The 24,423-nt window shown below is 45.4% G+C and overlaps 1 protein-coding gene across 1 annotated transcript in view; it reads right to left on the bottom strand.

The window, feature by feature from the left end:
* Positions 1-24,423, bottom strand: part of DSCAM (DS cell adhesion molecule) — a 753,140-nt gene that overhangs the window by 46,332 nt on the left and 682,385 nt on the right. Inside the window, exons 22-28 of the mRNA XM_060098767.1 lie at positions 22,554-22,707; positions 16,269-16,386; positions 14,807-14,970; positions 12,889-12,987; positions 9,858-10,046; positions 7,986-8,276; positions 4,431-4,607 (exon numbers count right to left, since the gene is read on the bottom strand). Coding sequence (XP_059954750.1) covers positions 4,431-4,607; positions 7,986-8,276; positions 9,858-10,046; positions 12,889-12,987; positions 14,807-14,970; positions 16,269-16,386; positions 22,554-22,707 — 1,192 coding nt within the window. The remainder of the gene's footprint in view (positions 1-4,430; positions 4,608-7,985; positions 8,277-9,857; positions 10,047-12,888; positions 12,988-14,806; positions 14,971-16,268; positions 16,387-22,553; positions 22,708-24,423) is intronic.

Raw genomic sequence — 24,423 nt, 5'->3', positions numbered from 1 at the left:
CCTTGCACTTCAAAGGATCTAGCGGTGGGGAAAAATCAGGGCATGACTTAAAGCAAAATGTGGCTTCTGAACTCCTGGATAAGGTTACAGATTTTAAAAAGATGTAGCACTTGAAGACAATTTAGACTTTAGGAGGTCACTAGGCTCTAAAATTAGTAAAGAGCTCAGGAAGGAAGAATATAGGTTGGCTAAATTGCTTGAGTCCCATTTTCCTTCTTTTTTTTTTTTGATTTTTACATAAAAGCACGTTTACGTATGGTGCATTTACTAGGTTGCTTGTCTATACGGTGAAACAAACCTGCTCAAAAACATTGAGTAGCATCTAGCAATCAAACAAGGTCTATGGCAGGGAGTTTATCTTACAATGTTCATTAGGGACCCTACAGTATTTTCCTGTAATCCAGATTTATTTCCAGTTTTGATCCTGATCAGTGGTTGCTCGGGCAACTTTGACATATTATTAGAAATGCCCTTATTTTACACAATAAAATATTGTATGAAGTTATTCAATCTGTAAATATATTTGAACTGATTCTAACCCAGGGATAGGATCTGTGCCTTATGTGGGTCAGGTAGTAACTGGATGATTCTACTAATGAACTCTGTTTAATAGATAGGCACCTACTACCGTAAACCCTGTGGCTGTCCTCTCTTTTCATGAGAGAATTGGAAACACTTTGTGGTATTAATTAACATAACATTTCAAAGGCCCTTCAGGCCTAAAAGACAAAGATCTTTTGGGGGCAAGGTCTGGCCTTTCACTGATTCCCCCTTAACAGCCCTAGTCACTTGCTCTGACCTTTTATGACACAGTTTTCAATGTTAAAGAAAGATGCGTCTGTCCCTTGAAAGCCTTTGCTGACCATTCTGGGACAGAATCTTAGTAACCTTTTTTTCTCTCTAGGACCTAGTCAAAATCTTGTGATCAAATAGAAATGGTTAATAAGAAAATTTTACTGTTGGCTTTAAAAAATGTTACACCTGGCATATGGTAGATAATCAATGAGGGTGTGTTGAACTAAATATTTCTGTGCATCCAAAGTAAAACTTGCCATTTGGAAGGCGATGGAATTAGGTGTCTGAACATTTTGCCTTCTTGCTGCCCTCTTGTTAGACTCTTGATTTGGAAGCTTTTATTAAGCACGTAAAATGCAAGACTGAAGATACCTTTGTGCCCTGCAAGCTACTTCTCTGGAATACTTTGCTTCTCAGCATCTCCCATGAATACATCTTCTTTGCCACAGCACTTATTTTCGTCCCACTGAAACCTTTTTGCTGGCACTATCTCTTCTCTGGCACAAAGAAAACAAAACCATTTCCGGGGAATGAAAGACTGGACTCGCTGATGTGATGTATTGCTTTCTTTATGAAGACCAGCTACAAAATAGTGGTGTCAAATAGAAGAGATGCCGACAATAAAAATGCCAGCCCAGGATATTTTCTGGACAGCGTCCTTGCAAAGCGCTAATTAAATTACAAGGGACTATTAAGAACAAAAAGGAAGGATGTCGCACCTGCCAGCAGTCTAACTCAAATGCACCAGGAAGAGTCAGCAACATCTTTAGCATCTTTTCCTTGCTCTTGGCAAAGCAGAACGAAGTTGAGGTGCTTAAGTCATAAGTAGAAGAGGAAAATCAAACAATAGTTGGGGAGGTAAAAGTAAGCAACGGGGACCAGGGGCAAAAAGAAAAGGTGAATTTGCGAGAGGGTGGAAGATGCTGGGAAGGATTTCCTCAACGTTTAACCCATTTGCTGCCAAACCCTTGTCATCAAATAGAAATGATGGGTGAGAAAATGTTACCGTTGATTTTTAAGAATGTTATATGGACAATTCATAGCCCTCTAAGTGCAGCCAGCTAGACCTGGCTGTCTAAATGCAACAAAAACACGCCACCCTGGTACCTCAATAACGATGTCCCTAAAGTCCACACAATGGGTTTCTGTTTTCGGTGAAAGAGGGTTATAAAAAAGTCCTTTTGGTATTTTAATGACGAACACTTGTGAATAGAATCCAGCACAGCTCGCCTGATATTGAATTTCTCAATAGATTAGGCAACATTATGTTTTTGTAGTGCTGTTTTCTGTAGCTCTTGAATGCCCCCCACCTTTTCCTCCCTAGTGGTGATTAATCGCCTCCTCTTTTGTGCTTAGGTAGGATTTGTTTGTTTTAGCATTCGTGACATTTTGGCTCTTTACCTGGTACATGCTTGTGCGTCTGCCTCATACACTAAACCTAAAGTTCAGAAGGCTCTTTCTTTTCATCTTGTACATCGAGCACCTAGCATGGCCCTTAGGATATAGGATTCACTCAAGAGAATCTGCAAAATTAAAAGGTAAGTGGAGAAGGTGATTTAGAAAGAATATTTCAATGAGATTGACGGTTCATCTGAATTATTGGGCTACAGAGGTGTACAGGGAAGAACTATTAAAGTGTGCAGATGGAGTGCCATGTACTTCAAATAGTTTAATTTGTTGTCCAAGTAGAAGCACGTTGATGGTAACATGGGTTAGAGTCCCATCAAAAGGAGTGCTCTGGCTACCTGAAGACAGGTGGAAATATCCCCATGTTCTGCTGTTCTAACTGGACTACAGTCAAATCAAGCACTTACACAAGAGGTCAATGCTTTCCAAGTCTACCAGCCAGGCTTGGGGATATCCCAGATATATTATAAGGACAGTGCTTCCAGGCCTATTCCTCAAATGTAACTTCGAAGAATACATGGGATGTTGCATACTCCTCACTGCACTGATACTAAAATGCAAGCAGCTTATATATACGTTTTACCAAGAAGCGGCTTGGTTAAATACCCTGACAGGTAAAGAGGAGGGACTCAGAGCATTGTCCTGCACTGGGCTTTGTATATGAAAGAACTCACTGGCCTCACACTGCACAACCAGGGCAGGTAGGGCTGTTGGCCAGAAGCTGGAAGAGCCCTGTCGCACAGAATCTATAGAACCAGACATGGGGATAACGGTGCTGCTGACAAAGGCTCCCATCTGGTCCAAGATCTCATCTTCCATTCTTTCTTTTTTTTTCTTAGTTAAAATGAAACTCTTACACCAAGCTTCAGCTCCAATTTCTAATTCAATGAAGTGTGTGTTTTCTGCCTCACAATGCTTTCCCAGGACCATAAGCCCTCAATTTCCATGTCCCAGCAATAAAATAGTTCTTATTTCCAGAACCAATCTGGAAGGTCTTTTTTTTTTTTTTTTTTTTTTTTTTTTTTTTTTTTTTTTGTGGTACACGGGCCTCTCATTGCTGTGGCCTCTCCTGTTGCAGAGCACAGGCTCCGGACACGCAGGTTCAGTGGCCATGGCTCACGGGCCTAGCCGCTCCGTGGCATGTGGGCTTTTCCCAGACCGGGGCATGAACCCATGTCCCCTGCATCGTCAGGTGGACTCTCAACCACTGCACCACCAGAGAAGACCCCTGGAAGGTCTTTTTAAAGGATACCCTGAGAAAACTATAATTCGAAAAGAGTCATGTACCACAATGTTCATTGCAGCTCTATTTACAATAGCCAGGACATGGAAGCAACCTAAGTGTCCATCGACAGATGGATGGATAAAGAAGATGTGGCACATATATACAATGGAATATTACTCAGCCATAAAAAGAAATGAAATTGAGTTATTTGTAGTGAGGTGGATGGACCTAGAGTCTGTCATACAGAATGAAGTAAGTCAGAAAGAGAAAAACAAATACCGTATGCTAACACATATATACAGAATCTAAAAAAAAAAAGTTCTGAAGAACCTAGGGGTAGGACAGGAATAAAGACGCAGAGGTAGAGAACAGACTTGAGGATATGGGGAGGGGGAAGGGTAAGCTGTGACAAAGTGAAAGAGTGGCATGGACATATATACACTACCAAACGTTAAATAGATAGCTAGTGGGAAGCAGCCGCATAGCACAGGGAGATCAGCTCAGTGCTTTGTGACCACCTAGAGGGGTGCGATAGGGAGGATGGGAGGGAGACGCAAGAGGGAAGGGATATGGGGATATATGTATATGTATAGCTGATTCACTTTGTTATAAAGCAGAACTAACACACCATTATAAAGCAATTATACTCCAATAAAGATATTAAAAATAAAATAAAATAAAAATAAAGGAGGCCATAATTGGTGGCATTGCTGTGGCGGCTCAACATTAAAGAGTGGGGTTGGCAAACCCTCGTGAAAGTCATTCTCTTTTCCTGTCTTGCTGGAAACTTGAAAGAGGTTGGCTTTCACTCAATTTCTGAGTCGTAACATTTGCATGAGTTGCGCGTGAGGCCCTGCAGTCCTGCTGACGGCACATCGCAGGTCACAGAACCAGGCAGCGCGGGGAACCTGGCCCAGAGAGGGTAAGGCACTCCGTGGGGCCGATTCCCTCCCAGCCAGCCATCTGTCCTGCTTTGCACGGGGACGGCCGAGCCTCCACTCACCTCTCAGCCTCTTCAGCCTCTGCTCCCGTCTCCTCCTCCGAACCACCAGCAGGAGTACGAACAGCAGCAGCAAGCCCACCAGGATACAGGAGATGGTCACCAGCATCTTGAGCCCTTCATTGGTCGTCAGCCCTTCATCGCTTTGGACAACTGACTTAATGAGTGGAGGGATTGTACCTGAAAGCAGGGTCATGATGTTAGGTGGCTGTTAATGCGACAGCATGGCGGAGTTTTTAGGGATGATGGGTTACCAGAACCGCGCGAGTGATCTGAGGGCGTCCGCAGTGATGGGGATGAGAGGAGCGCCTCCTCCAGGTCCTCGTTCATTGCTTGACTTGATCGCTCCCCTCCTACGCTTACTCCAGGGAACGTCGAATCAGAGTGTGTGCAAAGGGCAGAGCACATTGTTTTTTTGGAACAGGGCTTCATTTGGCCACGTACTGCTGGGTGCAGACACTTGAAAGCATAAGGTCCAGGCTGGGTGCTTAAAAAAAGCCACACGCACTTACGTGGAGTTGAGTGTCACCCAGAGCACAATTGAGAGGGGCTGTTTGAAAAATTGCACATCAGAGAAGGAACAATGGGCTTGGCAGGTGGACAGAAGAGAGTCTGTGGGGAGACTGTACCAGATAAGCCTGCTTAAAGGAGCTTAAAATCTCTTTTTGTTTGGTTATTCACTTGCTTTTCATCACGGGTGTAAGGCCAAATTTACTTTTAAAACTACTTCCGGGTATAAGAGTAAAACCAACTCTTCAAAGGGGAGCCATCCAAGTCTCTAAAGCAAGCTACTTATTGGCCCATATAAAGCTCTGAAATTCAGATTATTTAGAATTACAAGGGAACACCTAAGTAGACTGAACTCTGAGCTGCTTTAAGCTGCCTTCTGCTCAGAGGCTTAATACACTGGGTGCAGAGATTCAAGCACAGGCATCCACATTTTATGGGGCTTGCGTTTTGGCACCGACCATTACATAAGATGCTCCAGTCCACTGTATCTTCCATGTAAAACAAGGACCAGGAAGTCAGTGATTTAGGAAAAATAATGCAAAAATAATACAATTTCCCTCTGAACAAAAAGAGTCTCGTCCTGCATTTAGTGAGTACAGCAGGGACAACAGAATGATGGGCCCCTTTGCTCTCTGCTAAGGCCAAGAAGATCATTCTTCCAACTTTATATAGAGTGTTTTGGCTGCAAACCCAAGTCTGCAAGTGCTCAGAACCCACATAAGAGGCACATAAAGGGATGCAGGTGAGGATGGGCCTGCAAAACCAAGATGACACAGGACCAGTGGAAATATCTGGCTGAGGAAATGGCAGAAGAAAGATTCAAATAAAGCCACGGGCAAGTCTGAAATCTGACTGGTATTGATAGATATACAGCTAATGGTCAACGTTTGTTGTTCCTAAAGTGAAAAAAATTCTTCAGGAAGAAGTGACCAAAAGATATTAAAGCTTTATATCCACAAGCTTAGTTAAAAAAAAAGTGACCTTTTTCAAGGAAAATATACATATGTATTCTTATTTCTAGTGTAATAAGATTATTTCAGATTTCAGAAAATTTTAAATGTAGCACCCAGGACTTTGTCGTGATTTAATCTAAGATCTTGGATAAAGTGAGAATATTTCTTTTAGAAGACAACCATTTAAAATCTGCAGAGCGCTTTGTAAGTAAGAATGACAGTTTCAAATGTTGCACGTGGGTGGTTTCTAATTAAACGATTAGCTGTGAACCTATCACGGACATGCACCTTGAAGCCGTGTGCTCTGGACCACACAGATTACAAAGAAGCTGGGCACCAGAGCGTGATGGTTGTAAGGCAATTAATGGACATCAGTCATCTAAAGTAAGAAATATACTTCCTGCCCAAATGTGTACCCTGCTAGCAAAGGGCTTTGGGGAGCCCTTAAATGCTAAGGAAAATGGTCAGTGTTGAAGTCCTTTATTTTGTCAGATCAAAGAATGAAACCATGTTGGAGGAGAAAGCAAGTGGTTCACACTGCTCTGCGGTGGTTGGTGCTCTGTGACGGGATCTCTTGGAGTGAAGTCGCTTGTGATTGAGGCTAGAAGGTGGCCCACGAGGATCAGAGCTTTTGAGGAGAAGCCTCACTGTCTGGGAGCTGGACCAGGTGCCTCAGGAGCTGCGGGGCCCAGGCTGGTGTAACCAGCACCAGGACCCCCACCTTGGCACCTTCCTGCCTTCACCCCACCCAGGCCCTAAATGCTGCGGGCGAGCCTGGTCTCTGGCTGAGGAGGGATCTGTGGGGAGATGGCCTTGGTGGGAGACTCAGGGGTGGGTTTACAGTGTGCCAGGGCGGGGGAGGGCAGGGAACAAGCCCTCGGCCAGCCAGGACAGTCCAGGAGAAAATGGCCAAGGGAGGAGCCACGTCTACAACACCTCTGGAGCATCCTTTGGTCATGTCCGAGGGTCCTTGGGTTTACGTACACTCTTTTCTTAGAACAGGATAACCTGCACTCCAAGGAAGATCCTGACAGAGTATTGATTAAGCGAGATCCCAAGTGCTCGTAAGCAGAGGAGTGAACACCCCTTAGCCTGTCCAGCGAAGAATAGAGTATTGGGGTGTTAGCTCTGGCGCAGACTTTTTGGGTAAGTCATCAGCACTGTGGTCCGGCCTGATTGGTGAACACTGGACCGGGTCTCTGAGGGAGCTAAGCCCGGAGCTCCAAACTGTCTGATGAATGGAGGCCAGTTTTACCCTGTGATCACAGCACCTAATTCAACCACTGCCTTTCCCCGAGTGAAAATCACTGCAAGGCTGCAGAAATCAGCATCAGCTTGCTGCCAGTTAGGACTTTGAAGTTTCCTGACTGCAGAACGGTCAATGTCACGACACCCTTTAGCTTCACTGGGCTTGGCATTTGTTCAACATCAATAAATTGCCCTTATACTAGTTGGAGCAAAAAAGAATAAAAATGTCTATCACTTATTTTCAGTCAACTAAACGTCACAAGATACCTCACCTGGTTTTCAGAAAACCCATGCCAATTGCATGCATGTGTGCATATGTGTGTGTGTGTGTGTGTGTGTGTCTGCTAACATCCCATGACCTTAGTCTATTTCCATCAGTGCCTCTATTTCTGCTCAGGGACTAACATAAGCTCCTTTACTGATGGAAGACTGTTTTTGCACATGCAGTTGAAGGGCTAAATGAGAGCAAACAAGAAAGCTGTTATGTGGATTGGGATGGGGTGGGAGGAGGGGAGGGAGACAACAAAATCACTGTTAGCTCACAGTCACGACCAAGCACGCAACCACGTGGCACAGAAGCCTTCAGCCCCAGAAGTCACTCCTGCCCCGAGACTCCCTAACGAGCTGCCTGTGGGCCCTCCGTCCCTCCTTCCTGCAACACGGCCAAGGTCACCTGGGTACCTGGTCTAGGGAGCCCGTGTGGGAGCAGACTGAAAGGCCCCAAAGCCTAAGGGGATCGGCGGGGCACGAGCCCCACCGTGCCGAGGACGGATGTCAAATGGGGGAGGGGCAGCGAGCACGCGCGCACATCCCGAGACGCACAAGGGAGGCCAGCCGGCCAGCTTACTGCCGTCGTAGTTGAGCGTGGCGAAGTTGGCCTGCTTCTCGGCACAGCCAGCGCTGTTGCACACCCTCATCTGCAGCTCATACCACGTGGCCTCCTGCAGGTCATACAGGATGTACGACTTGGAGAGAGAGGTCCGCTGAGCTGTGGTCCAGACCGTGGTCCCGAAGGGTCTGTACTCGAGTGTGAAGGAGGTGATGGGGCAGCCGCCGTCATTCCAGCCGATGAGGTTCAGCCTCACGCGCGTGGTGTTGATGCTGGCGAAGAGCTCCTGCTCCTTCGAGAACTGGGGCTCTGTGGGAGAGGGCACAGGGGCGTCAGCCCACGGGGCACACGAGTGAAGGCCATCAGGGTCGTCCCACGTTTCCCTTGGGCTGCTTTCCCCACAGGCAAGGGGCTCAGTCCAAGTCTGGGTCACGGGCTGCTTGTCCGCTATTTATAGGGATCTTATGGACCAATGTTCCCCAGGTGTGAAAGGGAACACTGGGTGGGTGGAGGTTGTTTTTGTGAATCTTAGCGTTAGTTCCCTGAAGAACAAAGCTATTCTCATGTACGTGTTTCCTTGAGTGTTTTGCTTTTTAAAGTTGAGAATTGTGTTTTATTTGGTAGACAAAACTGGGAACTGAAGCCCAGGATGCAGCCTCCTGGGTAGCTCTGAGGGACTGATCCTCCTTGAGTGGTTTTGAAGGAACCACTGTGATGTGCTGGGCTGACCCGTGTCCATCCAGGGACCTGACTCAAGAGAAGTCAGACTTGGATTTGGAAAGTACTCACAGGCATCCTTGCTATCCAAGCGGCTCACACTGGAGCCCAGGGACCCAGTGGGTATATTTCTGCATAAATCAACCCCTCATCATCTGAACCCTGGTACACGTTATCCAAAACTCAGGTGCCACATCCAAATAACGCCTTCACTTTCGAATCTCTCGCTCTCCTGCCATCCCGTCCACACCACTGGATGAGAGTCAGCAGTGAGGAAACCTACGAAGACCCTCTCTCTTCCCCGTCACGTGCACTCGTGTACAGCCATATCCCTCCCTCCTGCTGGTGTTTCTGAGCTGCAAATTTCACCCCTCAACATCGCTGCCCTGGGGTTCGCCTCCTGGAAGGGCCATTTTCAGAGGAAAAACCGACTCACACTCAAGGTTAACAGTCTAACCCAGTGACTTCTCACCTGGCAAGTGGGGCCTGTGAGGCGATGTGACAGGTATAGGTGGAAGGGGGTGAGGTGACTAAGGGAGAAGGTCACCCCAGAAGAAGGTGAAAGGGCAAAGAGCACATTTCACGGCTACTCAGCCTGGGAACTTTCTGTTGGCACCAAAGCCCTTGATTTTCAAATGACACTCTTCTTTTTTTTAATATATTTATTTAATTTTATTGAAGTAGAGTTGATGTACAATGTTGTGTTAGTTTCAGGTGTACAGCAAAGTGATTCAGTTATACATATATCTATCTATTATTTTTCAGATTCTTTTCCCTTATAGGGCATTACAAAATATTGAGTAGAGTTCCCTGTGCTATACAGTAGGTCCTCATTGATTATCTATTTTGTGTACAGTAGTGTGTATCTGTTCATCCCAAACTCTTAATTTATTCCTCCTCCTCACCTTTCCCCTTTGGTAACCATAAATCTGTTTTCTATATCTGTGGACACTCTTCCTTTAAACTGTAAATGAAATAATGAAAAGAGAGAACCAGAATATTCTGTATGGACTGGCCATCTCTTTCAATACCCTGTAACACTGCCAAACCCATCTGGGGAATAACAAAGTTCAAACTCACAAACATGTAAATGTATGATACATCTTTTCTGATTCCAGTCTCCCCTTTGATTTGGAAAACAGGACATCTAGAAACTAGAGAAGGCTTACATACCTTTTCCTAATGTTTTCGCTTCTATGATTTCACTTATGCGCCCGGGTCCCACTCCATTTTGTGCAGTAAGAGTGAACTTGTACCAAGTCCCACATTTCAGGTTTTCCAGGCGGTAAGAACGTTCACTTGGGCTGATGGGAAAGCTTCCCCACTGCTCACTGTTATCCTCAGAGTACTGCAATATGTAACCTTCAGAAAACAAGAAATATTCAGAAGAGCATTATTTGCTTTCTATCAGAAGTTTGCACTCTGTATGGGATGCGTTCTCAGAATTTGCACATCTTTGGAAGGGAATATCTGAGCTCTTGCTGATCCCAGGAAACTGAACCCAGGCTGGGAGAACTACTGTGATGACATATTGATTATGAGGTATTTAGGCCACGCCAGACTTTACTACGGTGGGATTGCTGGATAGCATGATGAAGATAAAACCACTTTCTGCCCATTCCCTTTAAAAGGTGTAACTGGGCAGCAGGGAATGGATACTGAATCTCTAAATACCTGACCTTGCGAGCACACGGGCTGAATGCCTGGGGATGGGCATGGTCTGAAGCTGGATTCTTTTTAAGAGAACCAAAGCTCTGGAAAAGGGGTAAGTTATCAGCAGGGGTAGGAGTCTCCTCAGCCACGCCCTCCCAGTCCATAATGACTGTGCCAGGCATTGTCCACAGCCCACTACTCACATCACCTCGCATAACCCTGTGGATTAGTAATTATGATCTCCGCAGTGCTGACGAAGAGACTGAGGTCTGGAGAGGTTAAGTGACCACTCTAGGGTCTTATAAGCAAGATTCAAATCCTACCGCCAGAATCTGAAGCCTGCACTCCTGTGATCACGGAGACATCCCTCCCTGTTACACCTTCATCCCTGTCACCCCAGCCGCCTTCCTGGGGCAAACATTTCCTGTTTGCTCAGTCCTTGTCTCTAAATGTTCACATCCAGGCAGCCCAGGACTGGCCTGCCTGATGCATGGTGTCTTTACACCAACACACTGGTATCCTCCCTCCTGCCCATGGAATTCCATTTTTGACACAAGCGACGGAAGCACATCTCACCCCCACGCTACAGAACCTCGGAACCCCCAGCTGGTAGCAGTCAGTGTTTTCCATGAGCCTCTCATGAGATCACCCATCTCGGATACCCTCCTTCTGCAGCCACGGTCACTATCATCCCACTACCTTCCTCCTTCCCTCCCCTCTGGCCCCTGCAGCCTTGGGGTCCCTCCTCCCTCCTCAGCCTCATTTTCCCTTCTGTGTTCCTGATCTGCAGCCCTGACAGCTCTCTCAGTGCCTGATATGTGAGTGATGCATCTGGGTCAGCTCCCACCGTCCTACCCTGTCTTCGCCACCTCCCTGGTGCCTTACGCATCTGGGGGACTGTGCTTTCCTTCTCATTTCCTTCATCTAAACCACTTCTAGGAAGCTTTTCTAACTCTTGGAGATGGGAACCCCCATGTCAATGGCTTTGGCCACCCCTGTGCTTCAAGGACCCCTGGTCGCCGTTGCCTGGAAACCCTTCATTACTAAAGTTGGCTTCAACCCCAAGACCTTCTGCTCCGACACACTTCCTTTACTGCCTCTCCCGTGATCTCACACTTACAGAGCCAATACTTCCTGTCATCTGAGCCTGGAGTCCTAGGGTCCCTTGAACTCCTGCTTTGGTGCCCCATTTTATTTTCATAAAATGCTTCTCCACCTAGCCTAGAACCTCTGGTAGACCATTTCAATCAGGAGCCTGGTTTGACTCACTCTTGTGACTTCTGACTGCACTTACCCTGCCAGTCACCAGCTTCGGTGACCCGTGATCCACTTTTCTGCCCCACTGTCCAAGATCACTCGAGCAACTCATTAAACCCTGATAACTGTGACCACTACACTTTGTGCTATTTCTCTGCAGCTGGGGCCTTGCTCACGCTTAGCAATGGCTTTGTTTCTCCATTAATGACTCCCTGTGCATTTCCCACGGCAGCTGTTACAAATCTTTCCCATGCTCCTGAAGCCCACAAACACATCCTCACCCCTAATCATCCAACTATTCAAAACAAAGAATCTCACCTTTCTCTTTGCTAAAAAAAGAAAGATCCTCCCCTTAGCCCAGTGGAGTGCTAATCAATGTTTAACAACTGGTTCTTGGGAAAAAAATAAAAGCCCTGATGGGTAGCATTTCTGATTTCTGTGGTACGTAAACATCCCCAGCCAGGCCGTGGTCACTGAGGGCAAAGTTGGGAAGAGGGGTGGCCATCTGCTTTCATGGGCTGGAGAGAGACGGCTCCAGACACCACTGGCCTCACCCTAGGATGACCCTGTATTTCCTGTCAACTGCTCACCTTCCTCCTCTCTCAGAAGGATGTCCTCTGCCGTCAGAGCTCTATCTGTCATCCTTTTCCACCTGCTCTACGACCCCTTTTGTCCCTTGTCTCCTTAATCCCCTGCCACCTCAGTCTCCTCTGGGTTCTCGCCCTCCCCTTGGTCTACAACTTGCTCAGAATGTTCTCCCAATGCCACTTAGGCTGGGATCATCACGCTAACTCATTCCTTCAGCAGAAACTCCCTTAATTCTTTTCTACTCTGTGCTAATTGCAAAAGCTTTGTGCAAATAGACCGCTTCCCATCTTTCAGTACTTTCTAAGTCAGAACAGTCACTGTGGTTACTTAACTGAAGCACTGAGTACCTGAATGGATGGTACAGCATTGACAACATGGGGAAGAAGCACAATGCAGCATCTTGGGGGAAGAGATGACCACATTTGTTTTTTCTTTCTTTTTTTTGCATGTGTTAATACTTCACTCAGATTGCATGCATGATACTCATTTTGTGAATGGGATTCCTTGGATGAATGGGTGAGTTTCAACAAATACCATAAAAATAGATGTGTGGTTTTTTGCATAGGTAATGGAAGAATTAATTATATGATGAGTTTGGGGGAGAAAGAAACTAACACATAATGGTTACTTGATAAATATGTGTCACTTATCTGCCCGTGGATGATGACAATGAATCAACTGTTGTGGGCCACTTATCTCTCATTACCTCTGATAGAACTGCCCCCGTTGTCCCCAGGAAGCCATGAAAGGGTGATGGAGGAAGAGGTGGTTTTGGAAACTGTAAGCCGAGGCTGATCTGGTGGAACTAGGGAGGAAACAGTTTTTAGAAAACAAGAATTAGTTGTTCACATCTTCAGTCTTCTGTAACAGTCATTTACCAAATGATTTTTTAACAGCCATTTATTAAATAAGTGTTTCAGGTTGACAAAATATGCAATTCACTTCTGTCAAAATGTCTAGTTGAAATTCTGGGCTAAAGAGATAGAACAGAATGATTCCATTATTTAAAGAAAATTCAACCACATTTCTACTTGGATTTCTTTCCTCATTCCCTCACTGATTCCTTACATTTCTGAGTTGCTCACCACTAATCGAAATCTTCTGTGAACTTACTAAGGATCCATGCATTATTTTACTCTAGATTTCAGCCATGGTTCAAGTGAGAAAGATAAATGGCACCCACTTAGCTTTTCAGTTCTCAGCGATATGAAAGGGGGAGAGGAAGCCTGGCTAGTGGGAAAAAAATGCAAAAATGTCCACTATTTCACGTACTCCCCTGCTCAAGAGGCAACACACACACACACACACACACACACACACACACACACACTCAGCTCTGAACTCAAAGGTGTGCCATTGAGTGGCAGCACAAGAACTTGGATAGTCATACAAGGTTTGAAGAATACATACTTCTAATCAATGGACCTCAGTAATATTTTGGATTAGCTCTGCAGACAGCAATACTGAAGAAATTTAGAAAGTTTATCCAAATTATATAGAAACCTTCTCATAAAATGTCCTTCTCTTTTCCTCCAAGAGAAGCCTGATATATTAACCCAAAGCCATGAAAAATGGATTCATCTCTTGAGTCATCATATAGTGTCTATCTCCAAAAATGCCCTGAAATCTCCTGACTTCAAGTTACTTGAAATTCCAGATCAATGTTGCATTATTTAAAAAAATATATAGCTCTTTCCCTTCCCTCCCCTCCCATTGAGCACAACATTGGTTTTATTTTTTACTTGCTGTGATTTATTAATGTGATAGCACTTAAATCCGGAGACTTTACACTTTGATTTTTTCTACTAATAAAATATCACTGTGCATCTAAATTTGAACCCAGTCAGTGGCCATCGGGGATTTTACACATGATTTTGATTTGACAATCTTAAATTTGTCATGTACTTTTGGTGTATGATGTCAAGAATAATTACATACACTGTATTAAATACACAATTAAACATTAATGCCCTACAGAGTTTTAGTTAGTGTCCTTTTAGTATACATTACATATGACAATTCAGCTAATTAGCATTCATAAAACACCTCAATTCAGACTTTTTTCTTGCTGGTGCTTTCTGGGTTACACTTGTACACGTGTGAAGTAAATCCTGCAATTAGTGGACATCATTAAGAAGGGCTTTTTCAGGGCTTCCCTGGTGGCATAGTGGTTGACAGTCCGCCTGCCGATGCAGGGGACACGGATTTGTGCCCCAGTCCGGGAAGATCCCACAGGCCGCGGAGTGGCTGGGCCTGTGAGCCATGGCTGCTGAGCCTGCGTGTCCGGAGCCTGTGCTCCACAATGGGAGAGGCCACAGCAGTGAGAGGCCCACGTACCGACAAAAAAAAAAAAGGGGGGGGCTTTTTCAGCAATGCACACCTAAAGACAAATGAGACTAGGTTCCCTATGTGAAAAAATGTAAACAGTGTTATCTCTCAGGTTATGAATGCTTTTTATTTACTTTGATTTGTTTAATTATATTCTCCAAAATGAACATCCACGTTTTCGTAATATGAAAGTAGCAATTAGCTCTTTATAAAGGCTGATTTTTAAATTTGTTCACTCTTTGCACACAGGCATACATACAAAAAGGAGCATCAGAAAGAGTCCCAAAACATGGTACCTTGTACTTGTAAATTTAGAATAATTTCATCCGATCCCCAGTTGTTATTGGCGATGCAACTGTAATAACCAGAATCTTCCGCCTTCACTGTCCGGATGACGAAGCTGCCGTTGCTGAAGACGCTTCTCCGCCCATCAACCGTTACGAGGCTGGGTGTCCCGTTACTACCTCACGGGAAGAAAAAGGCGCAGATTAAAGAAATTACAATCCAAGTTAGCTGAGGTTGGGGAAAAGCATAAACACTCTTTCTGAAGCAAACAACTCATCTGGAAGGTTATATTAAGTAAGAACTAAACGATGATTATATGACAGAAACAGTCACATAGCTGAGTTTTGTCCTTTGTAAAAAGTGCTGTGTTGAAGCGAGGTCCGTGTGAAGTCCTGGCTTCTGGCTGCATAGGTCAATGCTTGTCGCATCCCAATGGGAATTGCTTCTGTGGGCAGACGTGTCATTTTGACCAGAGCAGACAGGGACAACTAAATTTTGGGGTTGCTTGTAGATTCACTTAAAGTTACAGTTGTTAATGATTTTGACATAAGAAATGAACTGTGATATGCCAAGATGGTGACGAGCTCTCTCTAGTATAAAGAGAGTTCCCTTGGCGACATCTTGGCCTCGGCCATGGTGACAACTGTCCAGTCATCTGTGGTCATCTCCACATCCGGTGGAATACCACTGGACCTCGGGAGCTTACTTATTTCCTTCATATTAACTGACTTAAAAGAAATGAGAAAGTGGTCACTGGGCCAAGACCAACATTTCAATAGTTTGTGTCTTTTAAGCATCTTTGTTTGAAAATAGGAACTCTTCCAAATCCATTTTATACCAAATCTCTAGGCTCATCAGTGAATTCCCAGTCCTTTATTTATATCTTAATTTCTGCCTCTGAATAGAGGTAAGTTACTTTAAAAAGTTACACGAACAGAATCCATCTCACCCATTTCCTCCCTTCCGTCTCATCTGCTGTTGTTGTAATAATTCCTACTGAGCACGGAAAACCAGATTTTATATTAGCTAAGTCTTAATGCATTCCATTTCTTTAAGTTATTTCTCAGAGCATTTGAGTTAGTGTTAGTTGGTCCATTATCTTGGAAGGAGAAGAGATAAGTGCTAATTCTCCAGTCATTTTGGGTATGTTCATCTCAGATATACAGGAGGTTTTCATGGTAAGGTACAGGAAACTTCCATGGAGATTACTGGGCAGGCTAGACTATTTTCCTTGGAAGCATTCTCTTATGAACGTAAAGCTCGGAAATTTTAGAGAATTGACAAGATAGATCAGATCCTTCTGGTGTTAAAGCTGAGATTCTTCCACCACCACCCTCAACCAACTTCCTCTCTATTGCAGAAGAGTGGATAGTTTTTCTGGAGCTTTCAAGAGTGTAAATATACAAAATTAGACCACCAGACTCAGCATGGTGTGTCTGATGTACAGAGGGCATACATTGGGTTACTGGTTACCTGTCTTTCATCCACTTTACCGCAGGAGAAGGGTCCCCAACAGCTTTACAAGGCAAGGCGATGTCTTTCATCCATGGAGTAGTCACCGTGCCACTGAAGGTCAGGATTCGTGCGGGAGCTGAACCATCAAACAGAGCAGAAGCCCAGTAACTACACAGAGTCATCTACACAGAGGCCAAGGTGACCCTCCCCAACCCAGCAACACCCCAGAAAGGAGAGTGTGTCTCTGCCAATCAATGTCACACCTGTCAACACTATTCTTGGTATCAGAGTGTGTCTAAGGGATGTTCATTGTATGAACATACAAACTGCCGAAAGCCCCTACTGTAGTGTTTTATCCCCTTGTATTGACTAAACCACAAGGACCCCAAATTAAATACTTGGGGCTTCATAAGCCCAGCAGCTCCAAGATGTGCTTTCTATGAGCCCAGTTATTTTTCAAAGCACTTATTAAGCAATTTCTCTCAACACCCAAAACTGCACATTAAAACATACTTGTAATATCTGAGAGAAAAGACAAAACAAAACATAAAGTCCCAAGACGGGAAGAAGTAAAACTGTAACGACTTCTATTTATCAATTTTGTGGTACTTTCCTGACTTTATTATATCAGCTTGATCTTCAGCACAAACGTTAAGGAAAATAAACATTTCCGGACTGGCCTCTCTAGAAGAACCACTGTTTGCTTGGGGCAGTGATTCAGATGCTGGAACAGGGGCATCTCCTGGGGACATGGGCCCTGGTACAATCCCAAAGTGGCTGCAGGGCCCAGGAAGTGGAGAGGAAAAAGCCCAGGGCAGCCCCATGTCAGTAGGGGCCTCCTTGGAGACCAGAGGGGCCCTGTACTGACAGGCTCCTAGCGCCACTTTCTTGGGTGAGACACAGAAGCTGACAGAGACACCAAGATACAAGTCCTCCAGAGGTTGAATGATCTGCCCGGCCTTTGCCTTTCACTGGGACACTGCTTTCTGGGCCACTCTCTAGAAGCTCAGCCCATCTGGATGCACAGACAAGGAGCCCAGTGCTGGAAGGCAGCTCCAATCTCATGATGGACCCATAAAGATGGGACCAGTGCTGGCACCCCTGCACCATTTTGGGCTTGAGGGTTGAGATTGGCCAGCAGATGTGGGGCGCAGACTTCTCAGCAGAGTGCTGGAATGCCAGGAAAGGTGGAGTTCCCAGAGCCAACTCATGAGAAGTCAGCCTGGTCTAGAGCACAAAGCTTTCATCACTGAGGTCTGCCAGACAACTCTGACTTTTGTTGTTCTAAGCATTGGAGGCAAGAGCAGAGAGAGAGAGGAAGTGCCAATGGGCTCAGAAGCTGGGCCTATTTTGTGCAGCAAGTATTATAGCAAAAGCCACCCATGTGTCTGAAGCAACGTTCCCCGCCTGCAGGGGAAACTGCAGCTCTTCCTCCTTAGAGAAGGGTCTTCAGAGGTGGCTCACGGATGGCACCCTTCACCTGGAAATAGAGTATTCCAGGGCACAGCCCACTTTATCACTTACTGACCTTTCTGATTTTCTATCACGGTAACAAAAATATCCTGGGCAGGTAGCATCAGATTTCTGACATTGGAAGTTTGGCATTTTCCCTTTCAAACCCTTCAGACCATCCTTTTATGATGAGGAATATCCTTGCAGCAAAATGGGGGTGATTAGGGAAACCCAGCTAGAGTTGGGGGGCTTTCAAGCTTTCTAACAGCCCCTCCCCCTGTAAGAAATATATTTTACATTGAACCCCAGAAGCTGCACACATAATGTATGTGTAAATGAAAACACATGTACGTAGAAAAGTTCTACACATTCATGCTTACTGTGTATGATGCATTCTGATATTTTCTACTTTCTTTTCAAGCCTAGCTAGTCTAGCCCATTTGACTCTATTCCATTTTAGTTCTTTAATATGCTGGCTGTAACGCCTAAAATTAATTCCAGGACTTATGAGTGGGTTTCCACTAGGCTTTTGAAAAACACTGGCTAAAACCACTTCATCTTCAAGCCCAGCACACCCGGTTTCTAGAATTAATGTCCGTTTGTGGAAGCTGGAATTTACAGGATCCTACTCTGAAATTCTAAGACTAAGCAAACTGGAGTGGGCAAGAGAATTACCTAGAATCTTTGCTAAAAATGCAGATTCCTACTCTGGCTCTGTGATTCAGCGGATTTTGGATGGGCTCTGGGGGTCTGTCTTTGAACAAGCACCTCAGGTGATTCTGATGAGAAACCGTAGCCCACTAGCAACCTGGACACCCCTCCCAGCTCCTGTGCTGCTCCAGCCATGGGCCACGTGCTCTGGGTCTGCCCCCCACGCCCCACACCTGGTGCTGGGCTCCTTCCCAGGATGCCGTTCCTCCAATACTGGGTGCATGGTTTCATTCTGCGGCTCCCTCCCCCGAAGCAGCAGCCCTCTTCCTGAACTTTACCCTGGATTTTTGGACCCCCCAGATTTGCTACGGCTACCAGCCTGCCTTGATCTTCCAACAACTGCAAAACAAGCTGCACCAGCTTCCTCAGCCTGCGGTTGGCCCCGTCTGTCCAGCTTGGACCTTTCGGCCGTTATGGTTTATGGTTTGCCAGGGTCTGGGGCTCCTGGGTGGTGCCTGCCAGCCGAACGTCTGCTCCACCCCGGAGGTGTTCCCTAGCTCAGCCCCTTTCTGGAAAACCCATGGAGATCAACTCTAACTCTGGGTGAACTCCATTTAAGCATGAGACGGTGAACATTCCTGGAGAAATCCACATACCCGGGAACCTGGGAACCACCAACCTCCCCTGGCCTCTCAGCTCTCCCTGTCAGTGTCGGTTTCGTTAGTAAGTTTCCTCCCGCTTCTCTGCAATGATGACTTGCTGTGGTCCCTTCTTTTCTCAAACTTCTGGTTCTTCCTTCACAGCCCCCAACTGCCTGATACTTGATACAGAAACTGGAAGACCCCAGCCGGGAGCTTCGCATTTCCTGCCACTGAACCTCTAACCCCCCTTGTGTTTCCTTCTCCAAACCTCATCCTGCGGCCGTCGGCTCCTTATCTTGTATTACCCACCCCTCCCTGTCCACGGAATCTTCCCATGGCTACACGGCGTGCTCTGCAGCTGACACGGTAAAACCTCAGAAACCAGAGCCTTGCCTGGCGTGAGACCCTGCCCTCGCTCCAGCTTCTCTTTCTTGTCACTTCTTCCTGGTGATGTACGTTTAGAGAATGTTCTGCTCAGTCCCTCTGCTTCCCCACCTCCCATTCACTTTCTCCTGTCACCCGGTCCTCACTCGCTACCACAGCTACTCTCTGGAAGGTCCCTGGGGTCCCCTGAATGGCCAAACCCAAGGGCACTGCCAGTCTTGCTTCCCTTGGTCTCCCGGCAGCAGCATCTCTGTCGAATTCCTGACGTTGCCTTCCTGGTCCTACTCCTGCCGGTCTTGCCTGACACACTTTTCTTTGCCAGCTCCCGGGTCTCTCCCTCCCCAGTGCAAGCCGGCGTGTGCTTCCAGCTACCCCTGGACCTGACTCTCCACCTCCCTCTGTGGTCCAGGTGGGCTCTCCCCAGCCCAGGTGTGAGGGGTGCCTGGGTGCCAACCTCACTCCTTCTCTGCCTCCTGCCAGATGTCTCTGAAGGGTCAAGCCTCGCCCCAATGGCACAGAATCTCCAAGTGGATGGCTCTCAGTCACATCAGACTGAATGTGTCCAAAATGTCCCCATATCCTCTCACCCGCCTCACAAACCCCTTCCTCCATGGTCATCCTCTCCAGTACATGACACCACCACCTACAACAACGCGCGCTAGATTTGCTTGTTCGTTCTTGCTCTCCTCCTGTCCCCCGCATATCGTCCACTGAGTCCCATCACTTCTATACCCAGGACACACCTTTCAGGCCCCTCTGCTACCACGCTAGCCCAGGCCACACTGCCTGACTGCTCGGGCTCCTGTCTGGCCTCCTGTGTTTCCCGCCTTTACCTCCCTGTGACCCACTCAGGATATAGACATCAGCATGGTCTTCAAACCACCTGCCATTAGGTGTCATGAGTACATCTACTGGTGTAAGATGTCAATGATGGAGAAAGCTGACGTGAAGTGCACAACTCTATTTACTAGCATCACAATTTCTCCATAAACCTAAAGCTGTTCTAAAAAGAAATCTTAATACACATGCACACACAAAGATAGGATCATGTCCCTCCTCTGGTTAAGACTCCACAGTGTCTTTCTATTTTGCTTAGAGTAGAATCTGAAATCCTTAACACAGCCTTGAAGGCCCAGCCTGGCCAGGCCTTTGCCTTCCCCCACGGCTCTCCTGAGACCACTCCCCCCAACCCAGACCCACAGGTCCAGCATCCAGACCTCCGACACACGTAACTCTTCCTAGGCTGGAGGCCTTCGAACATTGGGACACATCTTCTTCCCTCATCATGTAACTGCATTTACTCATCTTTGTGTGGCCAAGGTTCTAAGTGGGGTCTGTTCTAAAGTGGGTTCTCTAAAGCATTTACTGACGTTTGCAATTATACATGTATATTTGTGATGCTTTGTTTACTGTGTCCCCACCCAATTTGGAGCTCCACAAGGGCAGAAAGTAAACAAGTGTGTTGTATATAATCCTTAGAAGAGAGTCCTGTGGACTCACCACACCCTGTTTCCTTTTCATTCTGGACATTCACCCTGGCTTCATCTCCAAACTCTGCTTTGAAATTAGGTGTGACCCATGTGTCATTCTGTACAATGGAATATGGGTAAAAATGAAGTAAACACATCCACATCTGGCCCATGAAAACTTTCTTTATGAGACTCCATGCTCTCTTTCTCCATCTACATAGCTGGAAATAAAGGACCCAGGATCTCAAATCACAAGGTGGAAGAGGCCAGGATCCCTGAGTCACCATGTGGAATGAGCCACCCAGGAAAGCCACCCAGTCCAGAAACATTTGTTTGGTCTGGGTTATCAGGTTAAGCCACTGACACAAGATATTTTGCTACAGCAGTCAAGCTCCCTTGACAAAATCACCCCTGTATTGCTAGCATAATGCCTGACATATAGTAAGCACTCAAAATGATTTATTAAATAACCAAATGACACTTAATCTCCCCAGACAAGTCCTATTCTCATGGAAATAGCCACTTTCCAGTTGTTTCCCCTCTGAGTATGGCACATCCTCTACCGTAGCCAAGCCATTCCTGGTTGGGTCTGGAGATGTAACATTGAATGAACAAGAGTACAGAAGAGGTGAGGCTATCTCTAACCCTACATCTTATGTTGCAGTTGTTTTTTTTAATCCCACAGTCCTAATGCCCTTTGATAATCACTGTTTTGTAAATGTTAGAATGTGTATGTTGGGGGTAGCTGGATATTATGATCAAAGAGTACAACAGACAAAAAAAATCCACTGTTTATATTCCTTACCAACAATACGCTTATTTTCTATTTGAATTTATGGTCAAAGTGTGACACCACTCTCTTTTTCCTTCACTACTTTATCCTGCCTCTTTCTTAGCTGTCACATTACCAGCATGTTATCAAGAACTCTTAGAGGGAAAGTTGGAATCTTGGAATGTTTATTTTCTCTTTCAGGCACCTAGAAACCTTATGAGTAATACACTGCCAATGTGGCATATTCCCAAACCCGGGGCAACTCCTGTTTGCCTGGAATTGTGAGGTAAATGCATTTATTCATGACAAGTGCTAACTTAGGGGGACTCTAGCCACCACATGGTGGCAATTACCAGAAGTAGAATAATTCTGTGTCCAAACGTGCTTTTTAGGGCCAGATTTAACATCTCAATGTGAAGATATTACATTCACTTTTAAGAACTTTTTCTTCCTAAAACAAACTTCCTTTTGTTACTTAAGGTCTTTGTATACAGCATTCCATCAATAGAAGAAGAACTAATGATTTTCTTATATTCATAAGGTTCTAAATTCCATAGACTAAAAAATAGACATTTCTCTTTAGGAAGCACGAGACCTGATTTTGAAGATACTAGAACTTGCTTGGCAAGCTGTTATGCAGTGATTTTCACCTACCCAAAGGGGTGAATGGGGGCTCTTTTTCCTAATTTCCCCCAAGGCACTGGAAGTTGTAAAGCCACTCATCCTTAGGAGGATGCTTTCCTGATGTGCACAAAAACCCAGTGCCAGCTAGCAGCAAATCTATTTCTTGGGCTGAAATGTGATAACACATGGTATTCTGGTTTACTTGATCTTTAGGGTATTTTAAGCTTTATTTCAGAGAGAATAGAGACTTAAAACCAGTCGAATAGTCATAGGCAATGAGGCCCTTACCTTACCATAATGGGTGGCATACCTTTAGCTACTGGCTCCACTGTGATGATTTCACTGCTGTTACCTCTCCCGGCTGAGGTCACGGCCACCACCCAGACGCTGTACTGCCGATTCCGACTCAGGTTAGGAATTCTGTAGGAAAATGAGTCAGGAGAGGCTTCAAACTCGCTGATCACCTGTGAGAGGAGACATAAATGTTCCCACATTCAAGGAGGCTAATGGCACAAATGGATCTCCTAAAGGAATGCTTATTAACACATTATCTGTTATAAGAAACAAAAGCCACCTCTCATCCCTCTCTAAAAGGCTGGATCTGCAATATCTACATAGTCTGAATTTGTCTATGCAGCAGCTATGGCAGCCACCAATGTGTAATTTAACCCTTTACATTGTGGGTCACGGCACGGCTGTTTTCCACTGGGATGGAATAACAAGAACCAGATGGACCCTTCTACCTGAGACAACCAAAGAACACACAAAAGATAGGAAACAACTTCAAAGGCATTGCACATCAGGTAATGAAGGACAGTGATCATCCCCCTGAAATATGGGAAATAAACGAGGTGAGGCCAACAGTTGCAGGGTTGCTACATTTTTGTGAGAGTTGCCAGGCCATGGCACAGAGAAGGGAACCCAGGAAGAGTCCAGCAGCCTCCCTGAGTCAAGGAGACAGAGCTGAGAGCCTGGAAGGGGGCTGGAGTCCACAAGACAGAGCACTGGGAAGACAGCTACATGGAGAATCTGAAGAGGGCCCCACTTGCATCTTCAGCTGAGCAGATGTGTGCATGAGGAGAAACTATCTGAGGCCAGGGAAAGAACTACCTGAAAGGATTGGAGGTCCCAGTGCTCAGCTTTCATGCAGGGCTGGGAATAGTGCCTGCCCCCAGCAGCCAGACTGGAAGCCCTCAAGATCCATGGAACCATTGGACAGAGTGCCTAAGGGTCTTACCTTGGTGGTGGGGAAGAATTAGCCCTAGATTGAACACCATACTGGTATTGCCTAACAAATATTAAACACAAGATTCATAAAGATCAAATTGTCACCAAGGAACTGAACTGCATCTAAGAATAAAAGTCAAAAATTTTACAGGAATAAAAATATCCAGTACCCTGTAAGGTAAAAGTCACAATGTTTGGCATTCAATAAAAATTTTCTAGATATGAATAACCCAACTGTCTAGCAACTTATGAACAGATAAAATGTGTTGCAACCATACAGTGGAGGATTATTCAACAATAGAAAAAAATGAAGTACCAATACATGCTTAACTTGGATGGATCTTGAAAGCATTATACTAAGTGAAAGAAGCCAATCACAGGAAACTATACATTTATGATTCCTTGTATGAACTGTCCAGAATAGGCAAATCCATAGAGACAGAAAGTAGATGAGTGGTTGCCAGGGGCAGGGTGGGAGAGCGGAAGAACAGGGATAGATTGTTATAGGGTATGGGATTTTCTGGGGGGGGATTATGAATGTTCTAAAATTAGATAATGATGGGGCTTGTGCAACTCTCTGAATATTCTAAAAGCCACTGAATTGTATACTCTAAAAGCATGAATTTCATGGTATGTGAATTATAACTCAAAAAAGCTATTATAATGGATGGACCTAGAGATTATCATACTAAGTGAAGTAAGTCAGAAAGAGAAAGACAAATACCATATGATTGATATCACTTATATGTGGAATCTAAAATATGACACATATGAACTTATCTATGAAACAGAAACAGACTCACAGACATAGAGAACAGACTTGGTGGTTGCCAAGGGAGAGGGGGGTGGGGGAGGGATGGATTGGGAGTTGGGGATTAGCAGATGCAAACTAGTATATATAGAATGGATAAACAACAAGGGAACTATATTCAATATCCTGTGATAAACCATAA

This window comes from Mesoplodon densirostris, chromosome 5 (assembly GCF_025265405.1).
Source record: "Mesoplodon densirostris isolate mMesDen1 chromosome 5, mMesDen1 primary haplotype, whole genome shotgun sequence".
NCBI lineage: Eukaryota > Metazoa > Chordata > Mammalia > Artiodactyla > Ziphiidae > Mesoplodon > Mesoplodon densirostris.
Note: the sequence above shows the minus strand (reverse complement) of the source record. Positions and strands in the feature narration are given on the sequence as shown.